A 10,674-nucleotide genomic window follows, 5' to 3' on the forward strand; every position below is an offset into this window, starting at 1 on the left:
GGCTGGGTCGCTGGGTGGTTGGGTGGCTGGGTGGCTGGGTGGCTGGGTGGCTGGGTGGCTGGCCTGTGGAGTCCTCTTCCTTCTCTGGCTCTTCTTTTCTCCCAGGTTTCTCCTATATATTCTCTCTGCCTGCCAGCCCTGGCCATCCTCTCTGCCTCGCTATTGATGGTTCAGCTCTTTATTAGACCATCAGGTGTTTTGGACAGGCACAGTAACACAGCTTCAGAGAGTTAAACAAATGCAGCATAAACAAAAGTAACACACCTTAGAATAGTATTCCCCAACAAACCATGTGTTACGAGAACTCCGAAGTCACATAAATTACAAAGACGCCTTTGTTTTTGTCTTACATGATTAGTTCTATGACACATGTGGAATAAAATCCCCCTGGAGACCTAGCTGTCACAACTACTTGCTAATAAAACATTTCTAGCAGGGCATGGCAGCGCACACTTTTCATCTCAGGGAGGCAGAAACAGGCAGATCTCTGAGTTCTAAGTTAGCCTGGTCTACATAGGAAGTTCCCGGTCAACCAGGGCTGCCTTGTCTAAAAGCAGAAAGGAGGGAAAAAGAAGGGGTGCTCTTACTTTTCTATACTTCCACTTTGTCATAGACCCCGATTTTCAGGTTTGTTCCAACGCTATTTACCCACTGCCATTTCGTGAGTCAGGTGCCTCAGCCACAACGTCTTAATTACTGTAACTCAAAGCTTGCCGATCTGCATCCAGCAAGATGGGGTAGATGCACTTACTAAATACAACGAACACCCCTGGATATCAAGGGTAAAACAAAAACAAGACTTTGAAAATGGGTGGAGCAGGCAGGCGGGGACCCCTGTGACCCGGGAATGGCAGCCCTTGGCTTTGTGCTCTGATCTCAGATTCAGATCTGGAGCTGCTAGCGACCTTCAAGCAGCCGGTTTTGCGGTCAGGAAAAGCCAATCAGGAAGTCTGCTCCTCCCAGCCAGAAGGCTAGGGAAGGACACTTAGCAAGACAGAACTAATCTTAGATGATGATAGCCGCTTCGCTCAAGCGGAACACCATGGGAAAGAGCCCACGCCTGTGATGGCTAGGTGCTTGCTTGGCCTAGATTCCCACTCTGGGAGGCTGCAATACTCTTCGGCATTTCTACCAGAAGAGCGGCAGAGGGTTGCCAGGGAGTGAATTCCCTCCTTCCTGCACGTGGGTTCCAGGGATCCAACTCAGGTCATCGGGCTGGGAAGCAAGTGATGTTACTGGCCAAGCCATCTCCGGGCTCTGTCTCTGTCAATCCTGTCTCAACCCCCGCCCCCCCTACACACACACACCCCACACCCTTGGGAAGTCCACTGCAAGTTGGTAGAGCCTGCCCTGTGATCTAGGCCTCTTCCTCCGAAGGCGCTCGGAACTCCTGAAGGGCGGGGCTGGGTCCCACTCCAGGGGCACTGCAGAGTCACCTGGGCATATTTGAGCAGATTCTACCTGTGGCCTCAGCTTGTGCCTACTTCTCCTCTCCATCCCGCATCCTGGGCTTCTCTTCCCTTTCCTCTTCTCCATCATGTATTCTCCCACACTCCCTTGACTACTCCCCATCCCAATCCTTCTCAGCCCCCTCATCTCTTCCCTAGAGTTCTTCCTCCTCTTCCCTCCCTCCCCCGTCAAGCTGCTCCTCCTTCTCCTCCTCCCTCCTCCCTCCTCCTCCTCCTCCCTCCTCCCCGTTCCGCAGCTGCAGTTCCCCAGGCAGCCGGCAGAGGGAGCGCCGTGCCGGGCCTCGCCCCTGCGGCGCGCGCTTCCTGTGAGGTCAGGTGGGAGGAAGCGGCCGCCCGTGGACGTGGAGGCCCGGGAACCGTGCGCGCAGGTGGGTGTTCGCGCCAGGTCCGGGTCCGGGTCCCTCCCCACCGCTGCGGGGACTGGAGCCCCGCTTGGCCGAGATACTGCCGCAGCGCAGGTGGTCCAGCTTGCAGATGACAAAGCACTGGACGCCGCGCAGGATCGCGATCCTGCGGGTCCACGCCACGCTCCTCCCCGGACCCGGCCTTGCCTCGGTGCTCCAGCGCGTGGAGAGTCCAGATGAGCACCGGGGCGCTCCTCGGCTGACAGTGCCCAGGCCGCTGTCACCCTTAGGGGCTGCAGAGCTGGGGTCCCCCCGAGCCGCAGCTGCAGCTCGCACCCCGTGTGGTGCGAGCATTGGGCCTTGTCCTTTAGCCAAGGGGCAGTGGTTGCTCCCTGGAGGCGAGGGGCAGTGGGGGGCGTGTCCTCTGCAGCGGGGGTCCTCCCTTCCCCGCGTGGTGGCCAGCTGCTTGCATTCTACTACCTGGGAGGAGACCTAAGGGGACCCAGATAGATCCTTAGCGCTTACTCTTTTGACAGGCCCTGGGAACCGCACCCTCACCCCCTCGATTTTTTTTTTTTAAGTTGGCATACAAAGTACTTTCCTCTTTCCCTGTTTCTTTTTTTTGGAGGTAGGGTTTCACATAGCCGAGGCTACCCTGCAAAGATCAGACTGCCCTTTAACCCTTGATCATTCAGCCTCCACCTCCTGTAGTCCTGGTCGTGGTTGGTTGGATTACAGGTGTGCACCTCTTGCAGGCTCCTGGGACTCTCCTCCCTCTCCCTCCTCCCTCCCTTTCTTCCTGCCTACCTCTCCTCCCTCCTCTTTTCCCCTTGCCTTATTTCACCTCTTTTTTGTCAACCAGACAGACACTTGCTAAGGGTGGGTCACCCACTCTGTGACCGCTGAAAAACACCCCCGGGTCTAAGCTGTCTGCAGCAAGCCCTTTGAGGTCAGGGACAAGACAGATCCCTAAGGCTATTGCTGATGGGACCTCTGAGGTGACACCTGGCTGGCTATCACTCTTTGCAGGCACACACAGCCCGGCAGGAACTCACAGCTCCCAGGAGGATGGTGAGGATCTTGGCCAATGGGGAGATAGTTCAAGATGATGACCCCCGAGTGAGGACCACCACCCAGCAGAGAAGCAGTGGTCCTCGGCAGGTAGGTATCCATCCCAAAGAGAAGGGCAGCCGCTGGCCCCAACTCCCAGAAGTATTTTGAGCTGGCTTCTCACCTTCTTATAGCAGTGGTTCTCAATCTTCCTAATGCTGTGACATTTAATACAGTTCCTCATGTTGTAGTGACCCCCAGCTGTAGAATTATTTCCATTGCTACTTCATAACTGTCATTTTGCTCCTGTTATGAATCATATTGTAATATCTGTGGTTTTTGATGGTCTTAGGTGACCTCTGTGAAAGGGTCTTTGGACTCCCAGATGGGTCATGACCCACAGGTTGAGAACTGCTGTTTGCTAGCTGGTATTCTCTCCACAGAGGGTCTAGCGGAGTAAGAACCGACTTCGGTTTGGCTCCTGCCTCCTGGGGAGGGAGCCTTCCTCTCCTCTTGGTCCTGGCCCCCTTGTCCCAGGCATGGTGAAGGGAACACGGGCTTTGATTCTTTATGCTGTGAGATTTTGTGACTTGGTTGTTCCTAGGAAGGAAGCACCATGGTAGGGTGGCTGTGGGGGAGGGAGGGACCCAGCCTCTGAGTCTCCTGGCTGGTGGTTCAATTCCAAGAAAGCTTCCTCCGGATTCACTTGTCTGTGTTCATCTTCTAGGGCTTTCTCAACAGAGGTCATGGTGGACCTCCAGGGGGCCCTGGACCCCGCCAGCAGCAGGCAGGTGCCAGGCTAGGTGCCGCCCAGTCTCCCTTCAATGACCTGAACCGGCAGCTGGTGAACATGGGCTTCCCCCAGTGGCATCTTGGGAACCATGTGGTGGAGCCCGTGACCTCCATTCTCCTGCTTTTCTTGCTCATGATGCTTGGGGTTCGTGGCCTCCTGCTAGTGGGCCTTGTCTACTTGGTGTCCCACCTGAGCCAGCGGTGACCTCTGGGGGACGCATGAGCGTGGGAGTGTTCATTACTAGACAGGCTGGGCTTTGGTGTGAGAGCAGGGACAGGGGGAGGGAGCTTGGGAGTGCTTGGAGGGTGTGATCAGGGATGGGACCACGAGTGGATTCCCCCACTGTGTTAACCAGGAGGCAGAGGGACTGGGGACCAACATCACTGAAATCTGCAGAGTGCTCTGGTTGCCTTGGAAGGCTTTTAGGGGCACAGGGCCTCCACTAAGAAGTATAAGCCCAGGGTGAGAAAGGCTTAGTATGTTGTATTTTCCCAGAACACAAGTTCCCCCACCAGGAGCAGAACTGGAACTCGGAGCAGCTAGGCATCGTCCAGACTTTGACAGCATTCCTTTGTTCTAATGGTGTCTTTTTCTTAGCTGCTCTTCTTCTGTATGAAGAAGGGTACTGACATTTCTTTAGTGTGACATTTCTCTTTCTTTTTTGGGGGGGTGGTGGTGGTGGTTTTGAGACAGGGTCTTATTATGTAGCCTTGGCTGGCCTGGAATCACTATGTAGACCAGGTTGGCCTTGAACTCACAAAGATCCACCTGCCTCTGTCTCCCGAGTGCTGGGACCATAGGTGTGCGGTACCGTGTCCAGCTATTGTGATATTTTCAATAAATGAATTTGAGTCTCTTTTGAGAAGCTGCTGAATGCCTCACAGCTGCGTGTTCTGGAAAACTGAAGAAGTGGTGGGGAGGGCTAGTGTGGGGGAGGAGGTGCCAGGGGCCTTTGACCTTGGTGATTTCCAGGGTTTTCTCGGTCGGATGGGGAGCTGGGAGGTGAGGCACAGGCCTGGACCCCTTGCCTAGTGCTGAGGGAAGAAGCTCTGTGTACCCCAACACACTGAACTCCAGGGTCAGCTTCTGGGGAGTGGTCCTTTGGCCAGAATGACTGGGGACGCATTAGGAGCCAAAGAATGGGGTGCATGTCTGGGGTCTCTTGCTCAGGGGTTCTCTCCAGGGGCTGCTCAACCGCCAGCAGCTCAGAAACCCATAGTGAGCTGTCCTCAGTGGGTGTTGGGTTGAGGTAGACCACTTTTCCTGAGAGGAGAGTCCTTGAGTTTGGCTCTTGAACTCTTTTTTTTTTTTTGCGGGGGGAGGGGGTTGAGAAAGGATTCTCTGTGTAGCTCCTACTGTCCTGGAACTTGCTCTATAGACCAGGCTGGTCTCGAACTCAGAGATCCTCCTGGCTCTGCCTCCCCAGTGAAGCCTGAAGACCTTCGGGAACCTCACCCTCTCGGGTCCCTGGGGGTGTCTGTATGTGGCCAAGTGTTGGGGAGGACCGGGCAGAGATGGTTCCATTCTCTTCTCAGGCCTGCTCTCCTGCTCAGAAGAACTTGGTTGGATCCCTGTGTCCACGGCTCCCCTGGGGCTGGGAGCCTTGTGTCAGGCGGATCTCCTTTACCAAAGGTGTTCTGAGTCTTCATTTCTGGGCCTGAGGAGGGGACTTATGAGCTTTCTTGGTGGAGGAGGAGCGTGGCTGCCAGCTGCTTGTGACCTCAACTGTTCACAGTGATATCTCCTGTCCTGGCAGGCATGGCTGCTTATCTCCCCAGCCACAGCAGACTCCTGGCCCACATCCCGGGCCCCTGAGCCACCTTGTTCCTTTGGGGCTTTGGGTCCACTTTCAGATCTGTGGTGGGACTTGTTCCGTACGTGAAATGTCTTTTGGGGTGTGGATTAGAGTCCTCGTGTAACACATTGGAGCTCTACAGTTGTGGGAATGTAGCCTCCCTTTCAGAATTCAGTTCCCTTTCCCAGAGTCCGCATCCTGGGAAGAGAACTCAGTGTCTCACTGAAGACAAGTGAGCAGGATTTCGGGTCCAGACGAGAGCCGCAGAGGCAGCAGGTGACCCTCATGTCCAGATGGGATGCTGGGGAACAGGAACTGGTGACAGCTGCGTGCTGACTGCAGTGAGGACACAGGGCAGAGGAGATCGGGGCTGGAGATGCCCTGGCTCTGTGCCCTTGGGCTCTGGGCTGGTTGACCCTGTTCTGCGTACTTCTCCATCGGTGCTTCTGAAGGGGCTAAGACAACCTGACTCTGACCCAGGCACAGGCACCCTGCCCCTCGAGGGGTGGGTGGTGTGGTCCAGTGCCGATATAGAGCCCAGGTTGGCCTTGAGTGTGCTCTTGCCTCAGCCTTCCAAGTGGCAGGGATTATAGGCGTGTGATGCCATACAGGCTTTCTGATTGATGGATGGATTGATTGATGGATGGCTTGATTGATTGATTGATGGATGGATGGATTGATTGATGGATGGATTGATTGATGGATGGATTGATTGATGGATGGATTGATTGATGGATGGATTGATTGATTGGTGTCTTGGTGGTTCTGGAGATTGAACCCAGGCCCTTGCACATGCTAGGCTCAGACTCCACTGCTTGAGCTACATCCACAGCCCTCTTGTGACTTCTCATAAGTTGCCCATGCTGGCTTGGAACTCACTCTGTAGCCCAGGCAGGCCTTGAACTTGTGAGCCACCTACCTCAACCTCTCCAGGATCTAAGATTACAAGCATACACCACCAGGCCCAGTTTCTTTGAATTTATGCCAATATAAACAAGCATAACTATTTGAATTTTTAGTTGTTTTTTGTACCACAGTAAGTTAAATGCATTTCCAGCTCACAGTTCTTTTCTTGGCCATCTATTCCAGACACATTTTATAATAAAGAACTTAATTCTATAGGATTTTGGCATGGGATGAGTTGTGACCCCCTTTTGGCCTCAGCAGTCACTTGTTCCTGGGGGTACTATCCCCACAGGACTCCAAAAGGAGCCCTAACCCTGAGCTGGGTTAAGTCATAGTGGAAATGCCTGCCTCGAGGCGTGTAACCCAATGAAGGGTTTAAACATAGTCCCGGGCTCTAATCCTCTCAAACTTTCTGGAAACATCTCCCACGTGCCAGCAAAAGCTGAGGGAAACCACCTGCAAAGCCATAGTCTGGGTGAATGGATCATCCCCTTAGCTGCCGAGACGCTGCAACCTCATCTTCACTAGTAGGGGCCCTCACCCGGGGCTGCCTGTTGCTCCCCATGGACCTCCCTCCACCACTAACTAATGTGATGGGGGAGGGTTTGGCTAGATTCTCACAAAGGCCCATTTCAGCTGTGAAGCTCAAACGCGTTGGCTTGATCTGTTCATGCCCACGGCAGAGCTTAGTAAGTGGTGGTTATCCGGTTTGCACAGTCAGTGTCTGTGCCCGCTTCCTCTGCAGTCACGTTCTGGAGAGCATCTAGGTTAAAGTGAAGGGAAGTCACGAAATGTTACCCAGCCTTGGGCTCTTAGCTCTGAACCCATGACCGGTCCCCACTACCCACTTGAGAGAGCCACTGACTTGGTCCGGAGACTTGTGTTTTGAAGGTTGTCTCATAGCGCCACCTGGTGGGAAGTCTGGGCAGGAGCATGGTCTCCTTCCGGGGAGATTCCTGGTGGCAAGCGTTTCATTCTAATCCTCGTTTATTGCGGCTTCACCCCGGTCTGAGTCTGATGTCAGGAAGAGTCATAAGCCTGCCATTTCACCGAAGAAAAGCGGACCTTTCCCTTTTCACAGGCGGGACGGAGGCTTAGGAGAGGCAGACCGGATACCTACAGGATACCGACTAGCTGCCCTCAGTACACTGAATCAGGGAGCCTGAGGCTGGGGTGCCTGGGGGCCGCTGGGGGAGGATGATTTATGGCCTCCTTAGGCGGCATTTCATAGTCTTGGTTATTTCTGGCCCACAGTTCTGCTGTTACGTGAGGTGACCCGGTAGGGGCACTCAGTGCCTTTCCAGGGCTGTGTTCTCTGTAAGTGGGGGTGGCCAAATCCATCCCAGAGCACCCAGAAATTGCCCACCAGCTCCTCTCACACCCTCCTGGCTTTGCTCAAAGGCCCGGTGCCCAGTGGTTTCCTTTAGTGAATGTGACACGTGTGACCACGTGGACCAGTGACTCAGTACTTGTCTTTTTCCCAAGGCGAGTCAGGCAGACCTTCCCCTGGCTAGTTACGCAGCCGTGTCGCAATTGGCCCGCCTGAACGGAGGAGAACGGAACTCTAGAGCGGTTGCAGGGCCCAGTGAGGAGTGTGTAAGCAGACTCTGGGACGTGGCACGGTGGCACAGTGGTTTGAATCAGACCGCGGCCCACGAGCACTCCAGTGAAAGCTGCCGACTGTGCCAGGAATATGGAGAATGCAATTTGCTTTTGAAATTCTGGCAGGGGGAATAAAAAACCAATCAGGAAAAATGTCCAATCTGGTTACTACCCAGCAGGCAGGCGGGCAGGTGGGAAGGTGGGCAGATGGGCAGGCAGGCGAGAAAGGATGAGGTTTATCCTCTGCACGGCTACCACCCTGTTCTGTTCCATGCACATACATACACATCTGCATACTCACAAACATACCAAAGACGTTTGCCTGTGTAAAATCCTCCTGCAGTCTGGGGCTGGTGTTTTTCTTGTTCTTTGGAGCTCAGCTGGCTCTGGGGAACCATCTTGTTCTGAGAAAGTAGCCAAAATCCGGAAACTGTCATCATGAGACTGGATAGCACACGGGGGTGGGGGTGGGGGTGGGGTGGGGGGGGTGGGGTGGCGGAGGAGCGTTGGGTGTTGCTTTCACATTGTTTCACACATAGCCATTGTTCCTTTAGTAAACGAAGACTCAAAGGTGCCAGAGAGTTTGCCTGGGCCATCTTAGCCAATCAGAGGTAGATTTCAAGGCCAAGATCCCTCAGGTCGCCGACTCTGAGGTCTTCTCGTGACATCATGGTCAGGGTCAGCTGAGGGCTGGACTTGAACCCTTGGTGTGGAGACTCCGGGCTTTGAGCCCCTTTTCTCGGGCCTGTCCTTCCCTGATGAGTTTACCTGTTGTCTTCTTAGCTGTGTCTGCAGTCAGCCTCCAAGCTCATTTCCAGCTCGTCACTCCAGATTCATCTCTACTGGATTTATTCAGTCATCCTTCTGACTTCTGCTAATCCCTTCCACTCGAGTGAATTCAACCAAATCCCACCCAAGTTCCTACTGGCTAATGAGGAGGCGGCCTGCTCCTTAAGAACTCCAGGCATGTGCTTCAGAGCTTTTGGAGGACAAAGAAGCAACTAAAAACCCAAAGTTCTTAAAACAGGATAAATGTCCCCTCTGTCTCCAGAAAAGCCAAGAGTGGACAGTGCAGTTGCCAGGGGCGAAGGCCCTTCCCACCCCTCAGCTTTGCCTCACAGTCCAGAATAGCTGCAGAACACCAGCCATCAAGCCCTCATTACCAGCAGGAAGGAGGAAAGGCAAAGCACTCAGGTCCACTCCCTCCTGGTCACATGCTCCTTTGGTAGCTTTGCTGTGAGTCTTTCAGTTTGACGTCTGTCCATCTCCTGAGTCCCTCTTAGACCAGAAGCTCCATAGGGTATAGCCTCTAACCCGCCTCCTCCATCATTCCAGCTTCAGCCTGAAAAGATCGAGCGTGTGACCCTGACCCTGTTTAATCCCCAACAGACCCTGAGAGGTGGACCTGGCGGTGCTCTTCACTGAGCAAGTGGGAAAGCTGGGCTGTGAAATTGGCTGTCCAGACTAAGGTCTACCCCCAACCCCCAGCCCTCCTGTGTCTACCACTGGTTCCTTGGATAGGCAGTCTCAGGAAGCATAGACAGCCCTGCATTCTGAGTGGCTGTTCATTGTGGAGACCTCCCTGTGTCAAGGGTGATGAGGCCAGTATCCACAGGGCAAGCTTCGGTCCCCAGCTAGCCTCCTCTGACATATGGCTACGAGCCTTGAGCTCTTCTAGACAGCAGACGAGGGCAGGCTGGCCTCAGTGGACTGTGGCCAGGGCTCATTTGCAGAGTGGTATGTGCTGGGCCTAGCTCTCATCTCTTGGCTCGTGGAAGGTGGGCCCTTCTGCACCAGGTTGCCTTAAATCACACAGATGCCGAGAGAGATGGGGTACTGTGTTTCCGGGGTGTTATCTCTCCTCAGATTTAATGGAACTCTCCAGGACAGGGCTAATGCTTCATGTGCAAGTGATCAAAAACCCCAGTGGGGAATTTCACACAAACTCCATGTCATGGACATGCCTTATAGCCCAGAGATGCCATTGGCTGGCTGAGGTCACACCACTGATTGATGATGTGGAAAGGCTGTGTTCTGAGGCTTGTTCTATGGTAGAACTCATTTGGTCCCCCCGGACACCAAGAGCGTGATTGGCGATGGGTCCTAGTCTCAATGCCTGCTTGAAGAGGTAGATTTGTCTGAAACACAGCCGGGGCGGACTAATTCTACTCACTGCTGCCTTGCTTCCAGGGACCACCAGCAGGTGGCGCTAAGTACCCAGTTGCTACTTAGTTTCTAGAAAAAAAAAAGGACCAGCCAAATGGTGTCTGAGAGTAATTAGGGCCAGAGACAGGCTTTGGGGATGAGCTTGTACCTTGTGCTTGAGCACCCAGGGTCAAAGGAGGACCTGGGAGTACCAAATGGGGTTGTTTTGATTCTAAACCCTTCAGAAGTCTGCCATCAGTGGAGCATCAATAGAGTATTACTCAGGTTGAGTGAATGGCTGAGAGAGATGGAATACAGCAAGAGGGACACTATGGTGGCACCCAGCTACAACTGCTAATCCTTTTTCTGGGCTCCAGGACAGCCTCTTCATCTCTCTCCTTCCAGCTCCTGTCACATCCCTCACGCCTCACACAGCTTCAGAGAGACTGTCTAGGGCTTGGACCTTTCTCTCCTCCCCCTTCAGTTTCTCCCATTTTTCTCCCTCCCACCCTCTCCCCCACACCTTCCTTTAGTCCCCCCACCCATACCTCCAGGGACCCTGCAGCTTTG

The 10,674-nt window shown here is 54.0% G+C and overlaps 1 protein-coding gene across 2 annotated transcripts; it reads left to right on the plus strand.

The window, feature by feature from the left end:
• Positions 1 to 1,707: 1,707 nt before the first annotated feature.
• On the plus strand, positions 1,708 to 4,512 carry Fam241b (family with sequence similarity 241 member B). Of its 2 annotated transcripts, none has more exons than XM_052743933.1 (3): positions 1,708 to 1,837; positions 2,843 to 2,974; positions 3,591 to 4,512. In XM_052743933.1, the coding sequence occupies exons 2-3, from the start codon at positions 2,882 to 2,884 to the stop codon at positions 3,858 to 3,860; spliced, it is 363 nt and encodes a 120-aa protein (XP_052599893.1). In that variant the 5' UTR covers positions 1,708 to 1,837; positions 2,843 to 2,881; the 3' UTR covers positions 3,861 to 4,512. The 2 variants fall into 2 exon arrangements, with proteins under 2 accessions (XP_052599893.1, XP_052599894.1); XM_052743934.1 differs by lacking the exon at positions 1,708 to 1,837 and adding an exon at positions 2,439 to 2,551.
• The last annotated feature ends 6,162 nt before the right edge of the window (positions 4,513 to 10,674 follow it).

This window comes from Peromyscus californicus, unplaced genomic scaffold (assembly GCF_007827085.1).
Source record: "Peromyscus californicus insignis strain IS unplaced genomic scaffold, ASM782708v3 Scaffold_19__1_contigs__length_69161282, whole genome shotgun sequence".
In the NCBI taxonomy this organism is placed as follows: Eukaryota; Metazoa; Chordata; class Mammalia; order Rodentia; family Cricetidae; genus Peromyscus; species Peromyscus californicus.